The sequence below is a fragment of the Odocoileus virginianus genome, chromosome 1 (genome assembly GCF_023699985.2).
Source record: "Odocoileus virginianus isolate 20LAN1187 ecotype Illinois chromosome 1, Ovbor_1.2, whole genome shotgun sequence".
Lineage (NCBI taxonomy): Eukaryota > Metazoa > Chordata > Mammalia > Artiodactyla > Cervidae > Odocoileus > Odocoileus virginianus.
In genome coordinates this window covers 89,622,273-89,649,853 of record NC_069674.1, presented here as the reverse complement: position 1 = coordinate 89,649,853, position 27,581 = coordinate 89,622,273, and the positions used below count along the sequence as shown (strand labels likewise).

At 34.7% G+C, this 27,581-nt stretch overlaps 1 protein-coding gene across 8 annotated transcripts in view; it reads right to left on the bottom strand.

Moving 5' to 3' along the window:
* The window catches only part of DGKB (diacylglycerol kinase beta), an 824,229-nt gene that overhangs the window by 487,977 nt on the left and 308,671 nt on the right, over window positions 1-27,581 (bottom strand). For all 8 annotated transcript variants that reach the window (XM_070470763.1, XM_070470758.1, XM_070470752.1 and 5 more), the window contains 2 exons: window positions 6,516-6,601; window positions 4,586-4,675 (listed from right to left, as the gene is read on the bottom strand). In XM_070470763.1, the coding sequence (XP_070326864.1) occupies window positions 4,586-4,675; window positions 6,516-6,601 (176 nt within the window). The remainder of the gene's footprint in view (window positions 1-4,585; window positions 4,676-6,515; window positions 6,602-27,581) is intronic.

Here is a 27,581-nt window from a genome sequence, read left to right as displayed (position 1 = left end):
AAAAATTCATTTTTACAAATTTAGAATCATATGAAGAAAATATTTGTAAGAGTGTGTTCCATCTAAAACTCTGTCTCACTCCCTTACTCTTCACAGCATTTTTTCTTGCAATAGTTTCCAGAATTTTGTTTGAGGGATTAATTATTGCCAGAAAAAAACTGCAAAGGAGATGAAAATAAAGTATTTTTTCAAATGCCCTTAGAAGTCCTACATTTGTACATGTTATATTTTCCAAAATTTGCAAATACACTCATAAAAATTAAACTTCCAGTCAATAGATTCCAGTGAGATTAAGTGAACCAAATGATTATTAGTCGAATAAAGTAACTTCTTTCCCAAATGTTAAGCATGGTGCTAATTAGTATAATTACAGGAAGGCCTCAGACACTGGGCAGATAACGTGATATCTGGGGTATAAGAACCCTCAAGGTAGGGTTCTTAGTGTGAAGTGTTAGTCGCTCAGTCATGTCTGACTCTTGGAGAACCTATGGACCATAGCCCACCAGGCTCCTCTGTCCATGGGATTCTCCAGGCAAGAATAACGGAATGAGTTGCCATACCCTTCTCCAGGAGATCCTCCCGACTCAGGGGTCAAACCCGTGTCTCTTCTGCCTCCAGCACTGGCAGGGGGGTTCTTTAACACTAGTGCCACCTCCAGCTGTTTTCTTCAAGTTCTGAATAATCTGAAGCACACAGTTTTAAGCAACTTGCTCAAAGTCAGACACCTGACAAGAAATAATTCACACCACTTCAGAGTGTGTGTCTTTATTAGTAAACGCTATCAAATGGCACTCCCATTGCCCTAACTGTTCATCTTGAGCATCCTGCAGTGCCCCCTTAACACCCCACTTTCACCAAAGCCCCCACCCAATCCATGGGCAAGCTGCATCAGCCTATCCCTGAAAATGCCAGTGCGTCCACTTGTTTCATTAGCATAACCACTGCCCTAGCCTGGTCTTTTCATCCCCTAATTTCAATGGTAATCCAAGTTCTGGTCTCTAAAACTATGCTTCCTCACATCTCCACATTTTCTTAGCATTTTTTATGTCCCCAAATTAACTTATTTTGAAAACGTAAATGTCATTGTGTCACTCCGCTTTTGAAACTCTTCCGAAGTTTTGCTGTGTTCTTCAATAACATAAATTTTTTTACCATGACCACTAAGACCTACATAATCTGCTCCTACTTATCTCTCCAGCATCATACTATTCCCACCCCTCTCCTGAGGCCATCCCCCCATCACCCCACAACCTCTTAGAGCTACATCATCACTCTTCCTTCATTCCTTTCAATAGAGAGCTCTTTCTTTTTCTGCATATTCTAAACCCAGCTTAAATGCTACTGCCTAAAGGACATCATCTTGACTATATAGCTGAATAGTTTCCCTCTGTGCCTTGCTGTGCTAAGTCGCCTCAGTCATGTTCGACTCTTTGCAACCCCATGGACTATAGCCTGCCAGGCTCTTCTGTCCATGGGATTCTCCAAGCAAGAATACTGAAGTGAGTTGCCATGCCTTCCTCCAAGGGAGTTTCCCTCTATTATTCTCTAAAAATGTATTCTGATTCTTTTATAATCTTGACCTTATTTTGTAATTATATATTTCATTATTCACTGATCTATTGTCTGGATACTCAATGAAAATATAATTCTCAAAAAGTAAAAGCCCTTTATTTCTTATTCACTATTTAGCACCTTGAACACTGCCAACATATATTAGATACTCACAAAGAGTTCATCATCAATATACACTCTAACAAATACTATAATCCACCTGTCTCTGTCCACTGACAATAATATCTTTAAAACTGTTTTATAAGGAAATAATTAGAGGATACTCTGGAACTTCTATACTCAATTTTGAGATTTAAGTCATTTGCCAGTTTGGAACCAAATAAAGTTATTAATTTTCAAATACCAAAAATACTTTTGAGAAGAATATATAGGAAGCCACATGAACGAGTATCTTCTTTTTAATCAATATACAAATATTAACACGAATATATGAGCATCTCATAAGCAATAGTTCATTCTTTCTATCTTTAGATTCTATACAATTTAACCCATCATTTTATAATATTATTTTATTGTTATATCCTTAATCAAAATCACAAATATATCATATACCATGTTTTTAACTTGGTTTCAAATTCTGTCATAAACACAAATACATATACACATCGTTGAGTCCGTAAGTTATCCAGGTACAAATGGAGCAATTGTTCTTAAATTTTTCTGTGAATCAAATTACTTAGGGAGTTTGCTTAAAAAGGAAATCACCTGTGCAGTTTCATCCCTAGAGATTCCAATACAACATATATGAGGTGAGGTCAGTCCACTGTATCTTTAACAAGCTCCCCAAGGGTTTCTGATTTACACTGTCTTAGTAGACACTTTTCAAACTTCACTGGGTTTAGATGCTAAAAATATTTAGGACTCAGTTCTTGCTTCTTTAGCAAATATGGTTTTCTTTTCTTTGATATCTTCAGGTAAGGTTAGCCTATTAATGATATTTCAAATTGTTTTAAGATCTCATCTTGAAATAGTCTCCACTTTCTCATCTGCTCCATCTACAATATTCCATTTTTGAGTTCCTTCAGTATGTCAAGTGACTTCCTATCTCTAGGGCTTTAAGCCTGATGTTTCTTCCGCCTGTCAAGTCCACCTTCAATACTATATGGCTCTGTCATTATTCACCTATTAGAGTACTCCCTATTTGGGGCTTTTCTCTTAGCTCAGATGGTAAAGAATCTGCCTGCAACACAGGAAACCTGGGTTTGACATGGAATAACAGACTGGTTCCAAATCAGGAAAGAAGTACGTCAAATCTATATATTGTCACCCTGCTTACTGAACTTATATGCAGAGTAAATCATGCAAAATGCAGGGCTAGATAAAGCACAAACTGGAATCGAGATTTTGGGGAGAAATAGCAATAACCTTAGATACGCCGAAGACACCACCCTGATGGCAGAAAGCAAAGAAGAACTAAAGAGCCTCTTGATGAAAGTGAAAGAGGAGAGTGAAAAAGTTGTCTTAAAACTTATCATTCAGGAAACTAAGATCATGGCGTCCAGTCCCATCACTTCATGGCAAATAGATGGGGAAACAATGGAAACAGAGAGAGACTTTATTTTTGGGGGCTCCAAAATCACTGCAGATGGTGACTGCAGCCGTGAAATTAAAAGACGCTTACTTCTTGGAAGAAAAGCCATGACCAACATAGACAGCATATTAAAAAGCAGAGACATTACTTTGCCAACAAAGGTCCATCTAGTCAAAGCTATGATTTTTCTATTAGTCATGTATGGATGTGAGAGTTGGACTATAAAAAAATCTGAGCACCAAAGAATTGATGCTTTTGAACTGTGGTGTTGGAGAAGACTCTTGAGAGAGTCCCTTGGACTGTAAGGAGATCAAACCAGTCAATCCTAAAGGAAATCAGTCCTGAATATTCATTGAAAGGACTGATGCTGAAGCTGAAGCTCCAATACTTTGGCCACCTGATGTGAAGAACTGACTCATTGGAAAAGACCCAGATGCTGGGAAATAAGGCAGAAGGAGAAAGGAACGACAGAGGATGAGATGGTTGGATGGCATCACCAATGCGATGGACATGAGTCTGAGTAGGCTCCAGGAGTTGGTGATGGACAGGAAAGCCTGGCTGTGCTGTAGTCCATGGGGTCACAGAGAGCAGGACACGACTGAGTGACTGAACTTATTTGGGGCTTCTCTCTTGGCTCAGACCATAAAGAATCTGCCTACAGTGCAGGAGACCTGGATTCGATTCCTGGGTTGAGAAGATCCCCTGGAGAAGGAAATGGCAAGCCACTCCAGTATTCTTGCCTGGGAATCCCATGGACAGAGAAACCTGGTGAGCTACAGTCCATGGTGTCGCAAGAGTGGGACACGACTTAGCAACTAAACCACCATCACCCATCAAGTTCTCCCTATTTTACCTTGTCAGTTCCTAGGTAAGGTCATTCATTATGCTGATTATTATCTTGCTTGTCAGTAAGAAGTCTCACAATTTACATATGACTTCATATTCCACTAGAATTTTAAGGCCCTGTATAAAGTAGATCTTCTGTTATTTCTATTCTTAACTGTCTATTCCAAGTGCAGAACATACCACGCAGTGCCAAGTGAGTCTGAGAAAATTGGTTTCATCTTGTACTCATTCCTGGACAAGTTGTCCTTTCACCTTTCAACATTTTCCCTTTATTTGTTATTCTTTCACACAAGTCAGAGATTAAAAATATGAACATTATTTTAAATTTAACCCATGCTTACCTCATTTCTTAAGTTGGAAACCCAAAAACCAGAGAGAGAGAAAGTTAGACGCTTGCCCTCCCATCTAGTGTATAATTAGCAATCACATAACTCTTGGTCCACCCTTTGTTTCTCTACCCCAGACTGTTGTTCAAAATTATATTACATATCTCACAGCATTACATTTGCTAAAAGCACATGAAAGCTGTCATGCAGTGAAGAAATGCTAAATTTAGTTTTTTGAAAGAGGGTGCTCTCCACTATATTACTGTTTTTTAAGATTTTTTGTTGTTGGTGGTTTTTCATATATATTTACCTCCTCCCCATCGCAGGCATCTTGCTAGATCATTGCCGGTCCCGAGAGGCAGAATAGCCACTGGAGGATGCTTGACTACATTAGCCTTTTCTGTATAATTGAAAAATTAAAAGAAAAAAAATTGATCACTGACTGAACAACAATTGAAAAAAAAAAGTCAGATTTTATAGATATATACAATTATAAATTATGATTAACTTATATGTATTTGTAGCAATTTATATAGCAAGTAAATACATTAATTCACAGAATGACAGGGATTTTTAAGACTTATATGTGAGGAAAGATTTTTAAATATGTTACTTTAGTTAAAAATTTTAGCACGCTGTTGAAATGCTCAAGGGTGAAGGTATATGCAACACAAGGATATCACTAAAGTGGAAAAGTAGATTCTTTAGGGCGAGGGTGGGATGTTTCAGGAGAACAGCATCGAAACATGTATATCTAGGGTGAAGCAGATCACCAGCCCAGGTTGGATGCATGAGACAAGTACTCGGGCCTGGTGCACTGGGAAGACCCGGAGGGATGGGGTGGAGAGAGAGGTGGGAGGGGGGACCGGGATGGGGAATACATGTAAATCCATGGCTGGTTCATCTCAATGTATGACAAGAATCACTGCAATGTTGTAGAGTGATTAGCCTCCAACTAATAAAAATAAATGGAAAAAATAAAAAAAATTAAAAAAGAAAAGCAAAAAAGAAAAAAAGAAAAGTCCTTTGGCAACATTGAGTCTAGGTATACTTTAAGAAAAATATAGTTTGAAAACAGTGGAATTCTAAAAGTTAGTGAAATGCTAACAGTGGTTGTGCTGCTTTGTGTCAGAGTCAAGAACAGAAGACATGACCAGGTTTTGTTTGAGATTCAAGTTTATATAACATAGTGTTTGGGTTCAGAAAAGATCATATCGCTGAAATTCCACATGCTTTTGTGTGAGCCACTGAAGACATCTCACAAACATATATTACTTTATTTTTCTCCCTTCTCAGCCCCTCAGAGTAAGCATGTGTGGGTAATTATGTAGGACTGTGCCACAGAATACTACCAAAGGCTTAGATTTTAGGGGCTACTGAAAACCAATCATTCCTACCATCTTCACTGAAATTCTTACAAGTCCGCAGACACTGTTCAAGGGACTCCTTAATTTTGGCAGTTCTTGAACTCTGGTTTTGTACTTAAAATATCAGTACTACTGACATTGTTTATTGGAGGGCCAAAGAATACAATTTTCACTTTTCTTTTTCAAAATTAAAAAAAAAAGTTTAGTAGATTAAACTTATTAGGTGCTTACCAAAAGGGTGTTGACAATATGTATTCAGTCGTAATCTGAATATTTTTGAGGGTATGAAAAGGTCGAATATTCTCAACTGCATTGACTGAATAAAACTTAGCTTCAATACATATAGATAATAAAACTTCTTTTGAATCAAGTCTTTCCTTTTTATGAAAGGATCTATTTTTAACAAATAATTTGTCAGTACAGATCAGGAAATATCTGTGAAAATCGCTCAGTTGTGTCCAGCTCTTTGCAACCCCATGGACTATACAGTCCATGGAATTCTCCAGACCAGAATACTGGAGTGGGAAGCTGTTCCCTTCTCCAGCGGATCTTCCCAACTTAGGGATCGAACCCAGGTCTCCTGCATTACAAGTGGATTCTTTACCAGCTGACCCACCAAGGAAGTAGGTTTATTAAATTCCATGAAAAAAAAATGAATGAGAACACAAGCATATCTAGTTATTTGTAAATTATTTTGACTGTTAAAAATCTGAAATACAGAATAAATTAAGCCAGCAACATTCCAGATGTCTAATTGTATCACTGTGTATTTTATTTAATAAAGACATGGATGTGTTAAATAAACAAATGAAATACACAGAATTTAAGGTTTCCACTCTCACCCAAGCCACATTAAATACGTGTAGTCTTTACCTATGCAGTCCAAAATCCACCCTACAGTTCCATCTCCACCGCAGGCTAACACTCGGAAATCAGGAACATCACGGAAAAAGTTTAACCTGAAAAATAAGCATGTTACAGCACATGATTGATATTTCAAAATTAGGACATTTTTATTTTTGTATATTTAGCATTTCATCTAATGAGAGATTTAGGTTTTGTAAACCTAAACTACAATGGGTTTACTAAGGGTTTTGTAAACCCTTATCTACAATGAAGTTCTAAAATAGAAGTATCAACATGTCCTAATTTAAATGTTATCATTATAAATTCTATATTCCATAATAAATATATTTTTCTTTTAACAACTCTAAAGTAAAAAAATAAAATGAATAAATTATAATAATTTTCATTAAAGTACAATCCCATATGTGATATGCAGTTTACCTAGACTATACAGATTACCTAGACATATGTATACAAGTTTGTTTTATTTAATGATTTTTATTGACCAACAATTCTCTCTTGAACAATTATATAAATGTGACTAATAGCTCAGTAAAAAATGTCTTTGAGAGTTTTCTGCCTTCTCCCTTACTGGGAGAAATTGATCAGGCTGCATCTGAGGATTTAGTCAACTGTTTTCAGTGTTTCCTTCTGACTTTGAATCTGCGAATAGAAGCCAGGCTTCCTCCACTCTTTTGACTTCCTAGACAGTGTTTACCACCCAGGAACACAGAAAAATGTCTGGGTTGATTGTAATAAATGCTGACCACTTCTGCTGCTGCATGCAGCATGCTTATTAATGCAGCCTACCTTGGGGAAAACCACAAAGACAAATAATGCATCTAGTTATACAATCATACATGCCTATTTTCTTGAAAAAAAAAATTTGAAACAGGACAGAATATCTGGGAATGTGTCTCTTCACTTTTCTAGCCCTGGTGGTAACAAGATAAACAACTGGCTCTTCCTGTCTGCAGGTTCTGCATCTGCGGATTCAACCAACTAGGAATTGAAAATCTTTAAAAATAAAATCCAGAAAGTTTCAAAAAGTGAAACTTGAATTTGGTGAACCACAGCTTACTACACAGCATGTATATTGTATTTTACAACTATATACATAGCATTTCCATTTTATTAGGTATTATAAGTAGCCTAAAGTTCTTTTAAGTGTATGCCAACAAATGCCAGTTTATATAAGGGACTTAAAGCTCCTGTGGATTTTGCTATCTGGGGAGTCCTGGAACCAGTCACCTGTGGATATCAAGGGAAGACTGAATGCAGTCATCTAAGAAAATTTTAAGATTACATATGTAAACGTACACGTCAATTTTATCACACTGGGGCTTCCCTGGTGGCTCAGATAGTAAAGAATCTCCCTGCAGTGCAGGAGGCACAGGTTCAATCTCTGTTTAGGGAAGGTCCCCTGGAGAAGGGAATGGCAGCCCAATTCCAGTATTCTTGCCTAGAGAATTCCATGGACAGAGGAGCCTGGCAGGTTACAGTCCACGGGGATCACAAAGAGTCGGACACGACAGAGCGACTGACAGAATATAACATTCTATGATTAAAAATACTGTCATTTCCTGTACTTTTAAAGTATTTTTAGTGTTTCACTGCCACAAAATAACAGGTATTGTAGTTAATATTGTTTGAATACATTTATTTGAACAAGTGTATCAGTTTTGAAAGCTAATCTTCTAGAAGGGAAATATTCCATTACAACAACACATTACCCTCTGGATGGTTCCCGTTACAGAACATGTATGTGTCCATTTCTTTGAAACTCCAAAACACTACTTATAAACAACTTTATGATATTTCTTCAATAAGTAAAAAAAAAAAAAAATACCCTGGTGGATTATCGTAAAATCACATTCCCCTGTTTACTACTTGATTGAACATATTTTGTAGGCTCACAGACCTGTGACCTCCTTTGTAAACTGTACCACCAAAACATTGTATCTCTTTCCCATGAGTTGTATTTTATTCTTATAAACACTAGACATTATTAGTAATATTTTCATTCAAATTAGCATCATTAAAATTTTGGTTAATGTAATATAAAATGTGTAAATACAATAGTAATGTAAACAAATCAACTGAACCACCACTACCTAGTAACAGGAAGCCCAGGTATGTAGAACACAAAATTGTCCTGTATTTCGTTGTGTATTATATTGTGGACATTTACCTTTTGCTAGACACGTTGCAAAATTTTCTTCCAGATTATCACTGGGTTAGTTTGCTTAGATGGTATAAGCAATGCAATGTACCAGAGAGTAGAACATTTCTAATAACTTACATGTCCTTCTGTGTTCCTTTCCCATAGGACCCTCCTCCATTGTTAACAAAGGTGGGCATTATTCTGAATTTCAGGTTATAATGTACATGCCATAAACAACACATTGTTTATATTTTGCTTTTTCTTCACAGCATTGTTATTAAGATTCCTCCATGTAGTAGCTGAATTTCCATCCATAAGTAGTTGAAGTTATTTTATACCTACTGCTGTGTTCAACACCATTTCTTTGATTATGCTTTTTAAAATCCATGCCATTGTATATTTGGAATATTTTATATTCCTATAAAAATCCATCTTTGGAAATACTTTCTAATGCACATGGACGGTGATCACTCTTGCAATTTGACAAGATATTACCAATTGGTATCCTATAGTAGTTATAGCAATGCATGTACTTACCAGGAATATGAGAAAACATGTGCTGAGCCATCTGCTCTAATACTTGTAATGTCACTTTTTTAAAAATTTCATGTGTTTTCCTCATATGTGCAATGTCTTCCCCATCTTTACTCCTTATTTGTTGCTGATTTGTAAAAATTCTTTACTTTTTCTTAATTTTAATCCTTGTGCAGATTTTTATTTGTTTGTTTAGCTTGTGGTTTTTTGCAAATACTTCGTACAGGATGGAAGTTTCTTCTTTTACTTTCCTAAATGTGTACTTTAACAAACAAGATTTTAGTTCTAAGGTACTGAAGTTTATCCATCTTTTGATAAATGGCTAGCACTTTAGCTTGTTTTGTGTAACAAAATAGTTGTTTCCTCAGTGGTCAGAAGAGAACACATTTACTCTCTTAAAATTTCAGTTTTATTTTTGACAAAGAAATTGTCTGTGGTGATGTGAGACAGGATGGTATGAAGTATTAGCATAGACGAGAATATATATTAGACATAAAGTATTCACGTATTCTACACCGGCTGTGTCATAGAGGGACCCCTTTCTTCTCCCCTCCTCAGCTCCTCTCTCCCCCTCCACCCTCCCTCTTTCTCTCTCTCTCTTTCTCCCTTCCTCATTCCTTTCTTCCCTCCTTTAAGCTTTTGTGTGACAACTTCCATCTGTAAATCCACCTTTTCATGTTTTGGATAACTCAACTTTCTATCACGCAGATCCATCATAAATAATATTTCCACATGTGGGTATTTTTCTTTTAGACTCTATTCTATTTTATTCATGACTGTGTCCATTTCTGTACCAGTACCCACACTATTATAATACAGCTTTATAGTTAGTCTATATCTCATTAAGCATGAAAAATTTTAGCTATTATTTCTTTTTTGCTTTTCTATGTACATATTGAATTTAATTTCTCATTTTCCATAAAAGTAACAATAAAGACACAAAAAATCATTATTTTTTAAAAACTGGAGTAACATGAATCCTATGTATGATGCTATTTATTTCCTTATCCATGAATATAGGATGTTTCAATTTACTCTTTAACATCGTTAAATTTTTTAAATTTTTTGCTTGCAGGTCTTTGTTACATTTATTCTTGGTTGGTTTGTAGTTTGTGTTAGTATCTTAAACTTTTAAATTGATTATTAATTTTTTTTTGCTGGCATGTAAAATATATTTGACTTTATTGATCTTATAAATAGCCACATTATTCTTCATTTTTTTCTACTGCCTATATTTTATTTGTAGACTTATTTGGATTTTTATATAAACAACTGTATCATGTGCTAATGACAATGGTAACATTACTGATCTTCAGTCCTTATAATTGTTATTTCTCTCCCTGTCTTATTGTGCTGGCCATGGATGGCGTCAATAGTTTGATGAATTAGAGCATTCATACAGAATATATATATCTTGTTCCTGAACTTAAATGGAATACTTTCAGAATTTCCCCACTTAGGATGATGTCTGTTGTAGGCATTCTCTTCTTCTTTTCTTTTTTGAGTGACATCTTAGATAAAGTTAATAAAATTTTCTTCAATTCTTTTATATAGAAGGAATTTTTCTTATAATTCAATGTTAATATTCTCTGTACCTTGTGAAATACTGATATGATTCATTTAATTGGTAACATGGGATTATACATTTACATATTTATGCATCACTAAACCATTCTTACTATACTTTCATGTGTTCAAATTGACACTATTTATTAACATTTTTATAGAGAACTGGGTTTGGTTTGCTAACATTTTATTTACAACTTTTCATGTATATTCATGGACACAACAGATTTAATATAATATTCTTCATACCACATCTAATTTTTTATCAAATTATTTCATCTCATAAAACCCCTTGCAGAATATGCCCTTATTTTGGAGTATCTGTATATTAAAATGTTAGCACTTGCAAATCAACTATCCAATTTCTGGTGAGTCTTTGATATTTCTTAATTAAAAGGTATTAAATATTATAATTCCTTTAATAATTATTGAAAGAGGTAATATTTTCTAATTCTTCCTAAATTAGTTTATACCAACTATATTTCTGTATTAATTTGTCTGTCTCCTACATTTTCAAAGACCTTGTCAGTAAAGTCTATAAAAGCTTTTCAAATATGCCAGTGTCTGAAATGTTTACCATAACTGTTTCAAGTAAAAGCCTAATCACCCATATGACTCACCACTGTTCTTCTGTTCCATGATGATGTTTCATCTGTTATTCATTCTTGTTTTCTTTTAAAATAGTCATCTTTGGTTCTTCTGCAACATCCTACCCCCAAACATAAACCACGTGTGGCCGTCAGATCAGCTTACTCTCTGTAAACTGATTGCTAAATGGATTGAAAAACTGACCTGTCTATCTTAACTTCTTATTCCACTCCATCCATGCAGTTTTCCCTAGAGATTAATTCGTTACTTACTTCATTCATTCCTTGAATACCATGTGTGTGTTAGTCTCTCAGTCATATCTGACTCTTTGTGATCCCAAGGACATTGGCCTGCCAGTCTCCTCTGTCCATGGGATTCTCCAGGAAAAGAATACTCAAGTGGGTTTAATTCCCTTCTCCAGGGCCTTGAATAGTAGCCTTAGGTGAGCTTCAGTTTTGTATCTTTAAAATGGAATTAATACCCCCTGCTTTATTTGCCTGTTTTGTGGAATAAACAAAGGATGTATATAAATTTCATTGTATTATAAGCCATGCTCTGTAGAGACACCCAAGACAGACAGGTTATGTGGAGAGTTCTGATAAAACATGGTGCACTGGAGAATGGAGTGGCAAACCACTTAGCATTTTTGCCTTGAAGGCCCCATGAACAGCATGAAAAGGCAAAAAGATAGGACATTGAAAGATGAGCCCTCCAGCTTGGCAGATGTACAAGATGCTACTGGAGAGGAGCAGAGAAATAATTCCAGAAGGAATGAAGAGGCTGAGCCAAAGTGGAAATGACACCCGGCTGTGAATGCGTCTGGTGGTGAAGGTAAAGTCTGATGCTATAAAGAACAATATTGCATAGAAACCTGGAATGTTAGGTCCCTGAAGCAAGGTAAACTTTTGAAACGGGTCAGACAGGAGATGGCAAGAGTGAACATCAACATTTTAGAAATCAGTGAACTAAAATGGACGGGAATGCATGAATTTAATTCAGATGACCATTATATCTACTACTTTGGAAAAGAATCCCTCAGAAGAAATGAAGTAGCCCTCATAGTCAACAAAAGAGTACAAAATGCAGTACTTGGGTGCAGTCTCAAAAACAAAAGAATGATCTCAGTTCATTTCCAAGACAAACCATTCAATATCACAGTAATTCAAGTCTATGTCCCAAACACTAATGCCAAAGAAGCTGAAGTTGAATGGTTCTATGAAGACCTATAAGACCTTCTAGAACTAACACCCAAAAAAGATGTCCTTTCCATTATAGGGGACTGGAATGCAAAAGTAGGAAGTCAAGACATACCTGGAGTAAGAGGCAAGTTTGGCTTTGGAGTAAAAAATGAAGCAGGGCAAAGGATAACAGAATTTTGCCAAGAGAATGCACAGCTTGTAACAAATACTCTCTTCCAATACAAGGTATGACTCTACACATGGACATCACCAGATGGTCAATGCCAATATCAGATTGACTATCTTCTTTGCAGCCTAAGATGGAGAAGCTCTATACAGTCAGCAAAAACAAGACCGGGAACTGACTGTGGTTCAGATCATGAACTCTTTATTTCAAAATTCAGATAAATTTGAAGAAAGCAGGGAAAACCACTAGCCCATTCAGGTATGACCTAAATCAAATCCCTTATGATTATACAGTGGAAGTGACAAACAGATTCAAGGATTAGATCTTAAAGTGTGCCTGAAAAACTAGGGATGGAGGTTTGTAACATGGTACTGGAGATGGTGATCAAATCATGCCCCAAAAAGAAATGCAAAAAGGCAAAATGGTTGTCTGAGGAGACCTTACAAATAGCTGAGAAAAGAAAAGAGAAAGGCAAGGGAGAAAAGAAACAATATGCCCATCTGAATGCAGAGTTCCAAAGAATAGCAAGGAGAGATAAGAAAGCCTTCTCAAGTGGACAGTGAGGAGAAAATAGAGGAAAACAATACAATGCGAAAGACTGGAGATCTCTTCAAGAAAATTACAGATACCAAGAGAATATTTCATGCAAAGATGGGCTCAATAAACGATAAAATGAGTATGGACTAACAGAAGCAAAAGTGATTAAGAAGAAGTGGCAAGAATATACAGGAGAATTGTGCAAAAAAGGTCTTAATGATGCAGATAATCAGGATGGTGTGGTCACTCACCTAGAATCAGACATCCTAGAGTGTGAAGTGAAGTGGGCCTGAGGAAGTATTACTAAGAACAAAGCTAGTGAAGGTCCCATTCCAGTTGAGCTATTTCAAATCCTAAAACATGATGCTGTTAAACTGCTTCACTCAATATGCAGCAACTCTGAAAAACTCAGCAGTGGTCACAACTGGAAAAGGTCAGTTTTCATTCAACTCCCAAAGAAGGTCAATACCAAACATCAAACTAGTACACAGTTGCACTTATTTCATATGCTAACAAGGTAATGTTCAAAATCCTTCAATCTGGGCCTCAACAGTATGTGAACCAAGAACTTTCAAATGTACAAGTTGCATTTAGAATAGGCAGAGGAACCAGAGATCAAATTGCCAACATCTACTGGATCATAGAAAAAGGAAGGGAATTCCAGAAAAACATCTATTTCTGTTTCATGGACTACACAAAAGCCTTTGACTGTGTAGATCACAACAAACTGTGGAAAATTCTTAAAGAGATGGGAATACCAGACCACCTTACCTACATCCTGAGAAACTTATATGCAGGTCAAGAAGCAACAGTTAGAACTGGACATGGAAGAATGGACTGGTTCAAAATTGGGAAAGGAATACGTCAAGGCTGTATACTGTCATCCTGCTTATTTAACTTCTATGTAGAGTGCATCTTGTGAAATGCTGGGCTAGATGAAGCTCAAGGTGGAATCAAGATTGCAGGGAGAAATATCAATAACCTCAGATATGCAGATGGCACGTTCTTAATGGCAGAAAGTAAAGAGGAGCTAAAGATCCTCTTGATGAAAGGAAAAGAGGAGAGTAAAAAAGCTGGCTTAAATCTCAACATTCAAAAACCTAAGATCAAGGCATCTGGTCCCATCACTTCATGGCAAATAGATGGGGAAACAATGGAAACAGTAACAGACTTTATTTTTTTGGACTCCCGAATCACTGCAGATGGTGACTGCAGCCATAAAATTAAAAGACACTTGATCCTTGGAAGAACTATGATAAACCTAGACAGCATATTAAAAAGCAGAGACATTACTTTGCTGACAAAGGTCCATATAGTAAAAGCTTGGCTTTTCCAGTAGTCATGTATGGATATGAGAGTTGGGCCATAAAGAAGGCTGAGCACTGGAGAACTGTTGCTTTCAAACTATGGTATTGGGAAGACTCTTGAGAGTCTCTTGCACAGCAATGAGATCAAACCAATCAGTCCAAAGGAAATCAACCCTTAATAGTCATTGGTAGGACTGATGCTAAAGATGAAACTCCAAAACTTTGGTCATCTGATGTGAAGAGCCAATCCATTGGAAAAGACCCCGATGATGGGGAAGATAGAAGGCAGGTGGAACAGGGGACAAGAGAGGATGAGATGGTTGGATGGCATCACTGATTCAATGGACATGAGTTTCAGCAAATTCCAGGAGACCATGAAGGACCAGGAAGCCTGGTGCACTGCAGTCCATCAGGTCGTGAAGAGTCAGACAATACTGAGCACTGAACAGCAACAACAATCCAGAGATATTGTTAATTTAGGAATTTTCTCTTTATGAAAAGTTGTAAATATATTTTATAAATCAGATTGCCGCTCCTCCATTTTACCACCATCTTCACCCATCATGTTCTGACAAAATAGCCTTTTCTAGGAGCAAAGCTGGACAGTGATGAAAGTCCTGTCTCCCAGCAGAAACTACTGGGAGACCTACTTATGGCAATGGGGACAGAAGGTGCATAGGAAAACAGCTCTGACTGAGAACAAAGCAAGAGGCTTGGCAGAATCAAAATGCAAGACTTGGTGTGACAATTGGCTTTTCATTCATTAAGCTGCAAAAACCAGCAGATGTGAGGCTCATACTTCTTAAGTCATACTGAGGATGCGGAGGATGAGAGAATGAGGAGTGTTTGAAAGGATTCCCCTTTGTGGACCCTTTGGTACTGTAGACTATATGTTTTACCTCTGAAGGTAAACATTTCACTTGAAGGTTTCTATTTTTTTGCATTTTGCAATGAAATAATCATGTATGGGTCCTGAATTTATTTTTTTGCCATTTAATGGAAATTTTTTTTAAAAAAATTGGAACACTTTTTAAAGCAAATCAATGATTCTTGAGTTTTCAGTGTTCATCATTATAGCACTGACTCTCCTAGAGTATTTTTTATTTATCCCTGATAGCTAAACTCGAGCAAGATCCTATGTAATTTGTGGGTTAAGTAACTCTGTGTCTAATGCCTTCACACTTAAAAAAAAAAGTGAGTAGTAAGATCAAGATGGTTAATGCCACTAAAAGCAAGTACAAGCATTTCATCTAAGATTCAGAAGTGTACTTTCCATTTTAAGTAACTATTTGGATAAAACAGGTATAGAAAAATTAGGAAGTTTTCATTTATGCCTGATAACAATATCTAAAAAGCACACCAGAAAAACTTGCTAAGAGAGCAGAAAAATTGCACTGATTCCGTTATCTTGGAAAGTGTCTTATGACCAGATTTTTTAAAGGATGATATGTAGGAATTTCTTTTAATTCCAATTTCACATTTTATTATTCACAGAAAATAAGTGATACTGCCATTTGTATATAATTTTTTGATATATCAGATTGAGCATATAAATAAAAATAAGCATGTGGTTATTAAAATGTACATATTGCACATTATATATTGCAAAATTATATTCTTTGATACTTGTAGGAAATCAATGTGAGACTGATAAATATTGTTAGCACAATGATCCAGAGTGAATGCTCATTTCATTGTACATATTCACTTCTTTGTATTAAGGATCAAAAATAAGGGCTTCCCTGATAGCTCAGTTGGTAAAGAATCCACCTGCAATGCAGGAGACCCCGGTTCAATTCCTGGGTCGGGAAGATCTGCTGGAGAAGGGATAGGCTACTCACTCCAGTATTCTGGCCTGGAGAATTCCATGGACTGGACTTTCACTTTCATTTTTTCCTTCTCTTTGTTTAAAATAGTTTACTTCAAGAGTTTGCCTTTAAAAAGGTCTACATTTTGATTTAAACATTTTGAGCCAAAAATAAGCATATTTAACTCTTATTATTCAGCTCAATTCACATTCATACCTCCCTTCTCCGGCATACCTTCCCAATCCAGGAATCGAACAAGGGTCTCCTGCATTGCAGGTGGATTCTTTACCAACTGAACTATCAGGGAAGCCCTCATGCCTACATATACACAGATATATATTATTCTTACACTTATAAGATTAGATGGGTTCACAACTGTCTCACTAAAATCAGGCAAAAATTTTGGGTCTGTGATGTTGTTATGGTTTGAAACTATTTTCTCTTTGGTCTAAAAACCATTCTTAATACCTTCCACCTTGATTTAGGATACCCACACTGTGTCTATACATACTTTGATATCATTGATATTATTACTGCTGTTGCAGCCAATTTGAAAAAAATAAACTATGCATTTTTATATATTAAAATATATATATTTGGAAAGGCATATAATTATATAGGACATGTAATTAAAACATTCAGTTTGTTAAGTCACACAGGTAAAGCTAACAATTTTAGAATGAACTGAAAAATATGATAAGGGGTTTAATTTAGCCAGAAATTACACATATTTCCTGATCTTTCAAAGTTAACTTGGGAAAAACTCATGCTAATTCTTAATACTTTCAATTGGAAAGCACAGAGATATAATCTGTGGTACAAACAACAGTCTAAACCCCTACCATGTAACAGTAAAATTAATTACTTTGTTTGGGTCTTTTTGGCAAGGTCACTCAAATCCATTGTCATCACAGTGTTTTTAATAATTAGGATGAATTTTATTTCATATGCACCAGATCATTCTACCAAGTGAACTTCAGAATGTGAGGTAAGAAGTTATTCTAAATTAGGAAATAATCTAGACATTGATAAAGATAAAATTTTACTTTGACTAATATCAAATACAAAAGAATAATTATATCTATATAAAGGGTTTCAATTAATAAAAAATCCATATACTGAAAAAAAATGTATGAGTGATATAGGACCTGCATCATTGCTTTTATTTAATATGCATTTACTAACAACAACTGTGTACCAGAAACTGGGTTACAGTCTAGAGACTCAACAGCAGGTAGAATCCTTGCCATCAAGTATCTTAATTGAGAAGGCAGGCAAGAAAACATCTAGTTCATATCACTACGGGATGCTTTCTGAAAAAAGTTAATGCATTTAATGCAGATTAGTGAGAGGAGAATAAATGCATAGGAAAGTGAAATTTTTTTTTCCATTCATCAAGTTATAGTCAGTGAGCAAGTTTGGAAAACAATAAAATGTATAGAATGTAAAATTTGAGATGAGGGCAAGAGGAGAAGGGGATGACAGAGGATTAGATGATTCAATGGCATCACCAACTCAATTGACATGAGTTTGAGCAAGCTCTGGGAGTTGGTGAAGGACAAGGAAGCCTGATGTGCTGCAGTCCATGGGGTTGCAAAGAGTAGGACATGACTGAGCAACTGAACTAATTTAACTAATGGGACATTAGCATGGGATTGTAGAATACTTAGTAAAATAAGTCTACATGGGGAGATAAATCTGAGATGCAAGAAAATATTCATAAGGAATCCATGTACACTTGATGATCAAAATCATGAAATGAGAATAGGTTCCCTAAAAAACTAAAAACAGAGCTACTGTATGATCCAGCAATCCCACTTTGGGGTATATATACAAAGAAAACTATAACTCGAAAACACACGTGCAACCTTATGTTCATTGCATCACTGTTTACAATAGCCAAGAAATGGAAGCAACTAAATTTCCATTGACAGATGAATGGATAAAGAAGATGTGGTTTTATATATATATATACACATATATATATATATGTGAATATTACTAGGTTTGGGGTGTGTATGTGTGTATATATAAGTATGTATGTATGTGTATATATATATATATATATATATGTTTATATATATGCATACAGAGTTGGGAAGGTAAGTAGCTATACATTTGTACAGAGATTTTCAAATTAAAAATGAGAGTGTCCTCAAATTTACATGTTGCTTACATTTTTGCAACTCTGCAATGACCTAGGAATTGTCATTCTGTTTTCCCCTTTGGTCTTGAACCTCTCTCCTCTAACCATTCCTGTTTAATCTGTGATTATAACACTTTAAACATCACACATGCTTCCATACACTAACCCATATTATTTTATGCCGAGTAGTCATATATTAAGAGAGCTTACATACTTGAGACACAAAGCCAGTAGTATAGGAATAGCTCAATATGTAGCAATGAGATGAGGTGGATAATAAGAGTATCAAAGAAGCAAGAGGAGCAGGCACCCAGAACAGAAGCTGAATATACCTTACGTAGGAGGAGAGATGCCTCTTCAGTGAGAGAACAGGGAAGGAAGTCAGTATGGGTATGACTATCAACGTGTTCATCAGGGCAGGAGTAATGAAAATAAATTGAGATAATTTACTTCCCATGGCCTCTGATTGATAAATTAGGATTAAGGATAAATACTGATTTTTTGGAATGTGATGTTTAGAAAACTCGGAAATCCTCTTCAAAAAAAATGCAAAAATGTATATGAATTTAGGTGTATATAGATTATATATAAATATATAAATGCAATATATAATATACATGTAAAATTTATTAAATCACAAGACTGAAAATTTAAGGTAGCTCATAGATATCATAAAATCTAGAATAAAAACAATTAATTAGCTTGATATAGTTAATGTTTTTACTTGATTGACTTTTCATATGAACAATTTTGAACAATAATTTTATGAAAAAAATGAAAAGATAAGATCAAATTGTATATTTCTATAAGCTGATTGCCTCCATATCAGATTATCTTAAACTTGAGTTTTACAGTTCTACATTGATAAGGAGGGCATAATCTGAAAAAGTCGAGCCAGTATACTGTTATCCATAGAGATTTTAAAGACTTCATTACCTCAGTGACCTAAGATTTGAGTCTTACTTTTTTTTCCCCCAAAGGTCCCTTAGTGTCTGTAGAATCAGTAAGAGAATGATTGAATAATTTGTGAATGTGTGTGAGCATGTGCATATGCATACAACTTGACAATTAAGGCTTTCATTGTAATTCATAAGACTGTTAAAGTGTCTTTGAAAGCAATTATCATTTATGTGCATGCCACTACCAATTCAAAGCATATATCTTTATCTATATGTTTCTTACTTTAGTAAAAAACATTTTTGTCATAATGATGTAGTTTACCAAGCTGTATATTTAAATTATCACCACAAAAACAAATAATTAAATCTTCAGGGCTGTACTTTTTAACTGAGTCTATGATAACATTATCAATGATGTCCAGTATTTTCCATCATCGAAACAAACTTCCAAAAACTTGATTGAGAGTTCAAAAATTGAATGCACTAAAATAATTATTGCAGAAAACAAATTTTCTATTTAAAACATTCTGATCACTCTGATGTAAAAATGGCATTACTTTATGTTTTAAAAGTTTTTCTTTTACTTGTATAACCAAAACCTTAATAAATATTCTTACTTATAACACATATAAGAAAGCTTGAAATAAAAAATGTACATTAATTTAAAAGACACACTATATCTAAATGAAAAAATCATATTTAAAAATTTGCACACATGCTAAGTTGCTTCAGTTGTGTCTGATTGTGTGCAACCCTATGAACTACAGCCTGCCAGGCTCCTCTGTCCATGGGATTCTCCAGGCAAGAATGAATACTGGAGAGGGTTGCCATGCCCTCCTCAAGGGCATCTTCCCTATCCAGGGATCGAACCTGCATCTCTTATGTCTACCTGAATTGGCAGGAGGGTTCTTTACCATGAGCACCATGTGGGAAGCCCCATATTTAAAAGAGTGAAATGCAAACGGATTTTCTGCAGTTTAAAAGATTGCCTACAAGCAAAGAACTCACTATTAATTTGAAACAGATACTTATGCTTATTTAGCATATTTGTGTTTATGGTTTCCATGTGGTCCATGACATCACTAGAGTTCCCATCACAAATGGGATAGATTGATAAATATTTCATACAAATTACATATTCATCATCAATACTTTTTAAAACACAGAAATTCAGAACTTAATTTTTCATTTAGTATGCATTTTCCTTTTTGAGAAATATTTGCTGAAAAGTGTTATTGCAAAATAAAAATGTATTATATAAAAGTATTTTTTTAATTGGAGAGGCTCAACACAATATTTACATATGACATGTTTGTTTAATAAGACACCTAGGAAGAGTATTCAAACCTCATTAAACATACTTAGCAGACTGTTCAACTTCTCTTCCTTACATATATTTCATGTCCATCTATTCTATGATTTATCAGTTCTACACTGACAATGCTGATTATTATATCTGTTCCCCTTCACATCTTACAAGATGAGAGGCACAGGCCACAGCATAATGGACTAGCATAACAAGTATACCAGTTGGCCAACAAGCTTTTCCAGTGAACATTGAATTTTATCTTTGAATTCTCTGTATATTGTATTTCAGAAGAAATTGTTGCTTTTATGTGGGAAGGGTTGGGAAAAGAGGGGGTTTTTTTCTGCTTTTTTAGATGAAATAATTATAAGTCAAAATGAAAACTCTGTTCATTAGATATGTTCATGAACTCTGTTCATTAGACATTTTGCATCCTGTTAGAGGATAACAGTAGAAGCATGATGAACAAATTAGACAAATCTCAAACCCCTCAAGTTTATTATGATATACTCATTATATAATGTACCCATTGATAATCATATTTAAATTAAAAATACCAAATTCTTATGCTAATACTAAATTGGGTTGGATGCTGGAACACCAGGAATAAACCAGGAGAATCCCAGGTAAAAGTAATTATTATGGTCAGAGTAGCTGTAAGACCCTATGTGATTTAACCCATCAGTACTATCCTAATATGCTATCTCTATTCATTCTGCTCCAGCCACCCTGAACTTCCTGCTAATGTTTCCCAATATGTCAAATATTCTCCAGTCATGATGCTTTTACTCTTGCTCTTTCCTCTGCTTTAAATGTTATTACATCTTCTGCACTGGCAGGCAGGCTCTTTACCACTAGTGCCACCTTGGAAGCCCATATGTTATTCTATAAATAACCAAATACTTGTTCCCTCATCTCCTTCATGTCTATACTCAGTGAGTCCTTCCCTGCTCAGCCTATTTAAAAGAACCGTCACAGAACTCTGACTACCAGTGTACACTCTGCCTTCCTTGCTGACATTACTTTAATGTGTGCCATTTTCTACTAAAATATAAGACTATGAGAGCAGAAAGTGTTGTCTCTTTTGTTCATAGTGGGTTGGCATTGCTAAGACTTTTTCCTAGCAACTGGTAGCCACTGAATTAATATATGCTGAATCAATTTACTAATATTAAATATATATATACACACATACATGTTGTTATTAGTAAACTACCATTTCACACTTTACTTAGCTGTTGCATCATTATTCTGTTTAGAGTGGACTACATTTAATAGTCTAGTTATTATTCCTAATTAAATTATAGGAGTAGTTCACTAAATTATCATTAATAAAGGATTCTGAGATAATCATCTCCTATGAGTTTTCTTATTTTCACTCATTAGTAAGACATTGCTATTTGACTCCCTGGGGCTGACAATAAAGTTGTGCCAGGGAGCTTGCTTAACAGACTTAGTAACAGCAAACTGAGGACAGTCAACTAAAATAGCTTATGATATTTATTAGAAAGCTGACTTTTGTAGAATAAAATAAGCAACAGGTAAAAGGATAGAGACAAATGAATCATTCATTTCCAACAGCCAATTTAGGAGAAAATGTCATATTTTTACAGTGTTCAACAAATTTGGATAAGTAATCACCTCTAACAATAGCTTAGGATCTATAACCTGTTCTTTAGCTATTATTTTCTCTGTGAAATGAATAATAAAAGTTCAGATTTTTCAACATCTTTAAAGTCATAATCAATTTGTTGATGTTTGTGGAAAGTGACTATAGAATTGTAATACCCAAAATTCTTTTGCAGGACTGGAAGTTATATGACTTTGTTAACTCTAGGAGCATGTTGTATTTTTATTACTTGTTTAACCTGCAGATCTTTAGTACAGAAGCATAGATTGATACTCAGACTCAGTTGGTAAGACAGAATTATGATCAAGCCAGAGACAGAATTATGCCCATACATTTAATTGGGGGGTTGCAAAATCATCTACATCATATTTTATGATTCATTAGGACTGAAAGGGTAAGTTGAGAGCTTTATTCTTACACTGGCAAAGCAATGCTTATTTTTCTGGAAATTTCCAATAGAGCCAGATTGAATTTTTTTTAATTAATTTACTTATTTTAATTGGAGGCTAATTACAATATTGTGGTGGTTTTTGCCATACATTAACATGAATCAGCCATGGGTGTATATGTGTCCCTCATCCCGAACACCACTCCCACTTCCTTCCCCACCCCATCCCTTTGGGTTGTCCCAGTGCACCGCATTTGAGTTCCCTGTTTCATGCACCGAACTTGGACTGGTCATCTATTCTACAAATGGTAATATATGTGTTTCAATGCTATTCTCTCAAATCATCCCACCCTCACTTTCTCCAACAGTGTCCAACAGTCTGTTCTTTTTATCTGTGTCTCTTTTGCTGTCTCGTATATAGGGTCATTGTTACCATCTTTCTAAATTCCATATATATGCGTTAATATACTGTATTGGTGTTTTTCTGACTTCACACTGTATAATAGGCTCCAGTTTCATCTACCTCATTAGAAATGATTCAAATGTGTTCTTTTTAATAGCTGAGTAATATTCCATTGTGTGTATGTACTACAGCTTTCTTATCCATTTGTCTGCCAGTTGACCTTTAGGTTTCTTCCATGTCCAGGCTATTGTAAACAGTGCTACAATGAACATTGGGGAAAACATGTCTCTTTTAATTCGGTTTCCTGGGTGTGTGCACCCAGCAGTGGGATTTCTGGATCATATGGCAGTTCTATTTCCAGTTTTTTAAGGAATCTCCACACTGTTCTCCATAGTGACTGTACTAGCTTGCATTCCCACCAACAATGTAAGAGGGTTCCCTTTTCTCCACATCCTCTCCAGCATTTATTGTTTGTAGACTTTTTGATAGCAGTCATTCTGACTGGCATGAGATGATACCTCATTGTGGTTTTGATTTGCATTTCTCTGATAAAGAGTGATGTTGAGAATCTTTTCATGTGTGTTAGCCATCTGTATGTCTTCTTTGGAGAAATGTCTGTTTAACTCCTTGGCCCATTTTTTTATTGTGTTGTTTACTTCTCTGGTATTGAACTGCTTATATATTTTTTATATTAATTCTTTGTCAGTTGCTTTGTTTTCTATTTTATTCTCCCATTCTGAAGGATGTCTTTTTACCTTGCTTATAGTTTCCTTTGTTGTGCTAAGCTTTTAAGTTTAATTAGGTCCCATTTGTTTATTTTTGCTTTTATTTCCATTACTCTGGGAAGTGGGTCATAGAGGATCTTGCTCTGATTTATGTCAGAGAGTGTTTTGTCTATGTTTTTCTCTAGCAGTTTTAAAGTTTCTGGTGTTCCATTTAGATCTTCAAACAATTTTGTGTTTATTTTTGCATATGGTGTTAGAAAGTGTTCTAGTTTCACTCCTTTACATGTGCCTGACCAGTTTTCCCAGCACCACTTGTTAAAGAGATTGTCTTTTCTCCATTGTATATTCTTGCCTCCTTTATCAAAGATAAGGTGTCTGTAGGTGTGTGGATTTATCTCTGGGCTTTCTATTTTGTTCCACTGATCTATATTTTTGTCTTTGTGTCAGTAACATACTGTCTTGAAGACTGTAGCTTTGTAGGGTAGTCTGAAGTCAGGCAGGTTGATTTCTCCAGATCCATTCTTCTTTCTCAAGATTGCTTTGGCTATTTGAGGTTTTTTTGTATTTCCATACAAATTGTGAAATTATTTGTTCTACTTCTGTGAAAAATACCATTGGTAGCTTGATAGGGATTGCATTGAATCTATAGATTGCTTTGGATAGTATACTCATTTTCACTATATTGATTTTTCTGATCCATGAACACTGCATATTTCTCCATCTATTTGTGTCATCTTTGATTCCTTTCATCAGTGTTTCATATAGGTCTTTTATTTCTTTAGGTAGATTTATTCATAAGTATTTTATTCTTTTCATCACAATGGTGAATGGGATTGTTTCCTTAATTCTCTTTCTGTTTTTTTCATTGTTAGTGTATAGAAATGCAAGGTATTTTGGTTTACTAATTTTATATCCTATTTTTGCTATAGTCTCCTTTGTTTCTATTTCAATTATTTCTGCTCTTATTTTTATGATTTCTTTCCTTCTACTAACTCTGGGGTTCTTCATTTCTTCTTTTGATTAACATTTCCTTAGCATCTTAAGGATTTGTTCAGCTCTTTGACATAACAAGATTTCATAAAAGAGATATAAGTAATAGGTCATAAATTCTGATTCAAAAGGGTTTTTATTTAAGTAAAATATGGTAGAAATTTTTTTATATAAAATAGCATTTTAAATTAAGAAAGTCATGAAATCTGTGGAATGTGTTATGTGTTTTCTAAATTACAAATTTATTTTAACAGGAGAATATATTCCAAGGCTTTAATATGGAAATATGTGTAATACTTGGAATATGTGAATCTGTATGTTGACCGTTACATTTCATTTTTTAAAAATTATATATGTTATACATTTAGTTCAGGTAGATAAAACCAAAGACTTTTATAAAGCACTCATTTCAGAACAATTCTCCATGTCTACCTATGCTGAAAGATCTGGAAAATAATTTACATAATTTAAAAATATTGATCTTGTATATTTTTCTCAATTCAATAAATACTTGTTATTTTTTACTTAAATATTTTAGGGATGGTATCAGAATAAGCCATCTGTACTTTCATGAAGCTTAAAGTCAGAGGGAATAACCAATATCACATGTATACAGAAAACTTGATATTAACTTTTCATAAGTCACATTAGCATATGCAGTTGGTATAACAGCTAGAGATGTGCATATTTATTATCATGTTGTGAGGGAAAGAAAACTCATTCTGTGAAGACCAGTAAGATATATATAATATATTTCTTTTTTGCAAAAAAAATTTATACCAGCAAACAAATTATTCAGTTATATCACAGTATGCTTCATCAGGATGAAACAACTTTATAGGATACAGATTCTAGTTTCAGATATCTTTAACTAAAATACTCATTACAGAGTGAAAGAATTTATATAAAGAGACATAATAAAAACAAACACCTATTTATGTCTTAAAAACAAAGATAACAAGGGAAGTGACCAGAGAGTTTTGGTAGTTCTAGCTAACTCATACCAGGTATTATCAAGGTTTCAGTACATTAAAAAAAAAAACAAAACTTCTAAACATAATGTGAGAAAAGAAATAAAGATAGGATGAAAGAAGAGATGCATACAAAAAGATTTTAAAAATCGAGAAAAAGGAAAAATGAGGAAAAAAAGGAAATTAAAAGAATGAATAAAGGTTCTGTAGGTTCAAGGCGGCAGATAAAATATTTATTTTTTTAAAAGTATATCTACTTTTTAACAGTAGCCTTGGAAAAGTAATAAACCAAAAATAAAAATCAAATCACAATGGTTATTAAGTTAGTAAAGAAACCTTACAGAATAGAATAGTTTCAAAAGCAATACATTGAAAGGGCACCACTGTAAAGACACCTTCTGCAGTTGACCCAGGATCAGGGATGGCACAGCTGGAAGCAGGGATGGGAGGAGTTACAACAAGTGAGCAGGTCAGCTATGGGACTAGTGAAGGGTTACAGCATCACCTGCCAGAATCCTGTTTCAGGACAGCTACCTATGGCATTTGCCTCCTGGAATACATCTGAAGAGCAGCTCTCTTAGAAATGTGGTCTACCACTAGCCATGCAACTTGGGCACTGACATCAGAGATAAAACAGGACACCCTTCCCCAGTGAGAAAGTAATTTTCCTGCCAACAGTGTGGTCAATGAGAAAGGCAACTATAGGAAGAAAATTTCCAGTTGAACTAATATGAAACCCATTTACTAATTGTGAGGGGAAATAAAGCTTTTAAATTAAACAATGTAAAAAGAAATGATCAAGATGAAACTAGAAATTCAATCCAATTCCATTCAAACTCATATTTTAAGATTCAAGACAAGAACAACACACTGAGGAGAGTAAATGTCATTAAATTTTGAGGGCATAATAGGGACTTACAAAAAGACAGTCACTAGTGAGAATCAATAAATAGATCAATGAAGCAAAGAAAAGTGCAATGATAGTCTAACATAAATATGCTTTCACTTTATATGAAAGATGTCAAATCAGTGGTAAAATGGTGAACTAATGAACAACTTTTGTTGGGACAGCTAGATTTTTATCTGAAGGAAAAAAGCATTCCATTCTGATCTCATCCTTTCTGTCAATGCATCTCTAAAAAACTTGCAATTTTCAAAGATTAAAGGTTAGAATTTAAAACAAAATATAAAAATTAAAATATATAAAGAACATTTCAGTAACTTTGGCTTGAGGAAAGGTTTTCCAAAATGTAAAACTGAGAAAGTATTCAGCATAGAATTAACAGATGAAATTTTTATATATTTATATGGACAAAAAAGAACAAACTATACAAACAGAAAGCAACTAGAACAAAGTAAAAGAAAACTCCTCCAACAAATATAAAATGATGATGTAAATACTTATGCCATAAGATTTTAAAATGAACATGAGAAAAGGCAAATCAAAATGAAAATATACAAGTAAAAGGGCATATGCTTTACATAGGAAATAAAAAGTTAAAGAAATAGTGTTTGTTTAGATCATCTCTTGTTTTGGCCTTATTTGATTATAGAGGAACATGCTGCTGAATACAATATTGGAACATGTATCAAACAAAGAAACCAGCTATATTGACCCAAACAATGTGATAGGCATGTAGCCAAACCTAGGTCTGTGAGAAATCTTTTTCTAAATTTGAATAAAGATCAAAATAGATTCCTGATTCAGCCATATGAGGCAACCTGCAAAAATGGTAACACAAAAGATTCATGGTTGTCTAAGAATT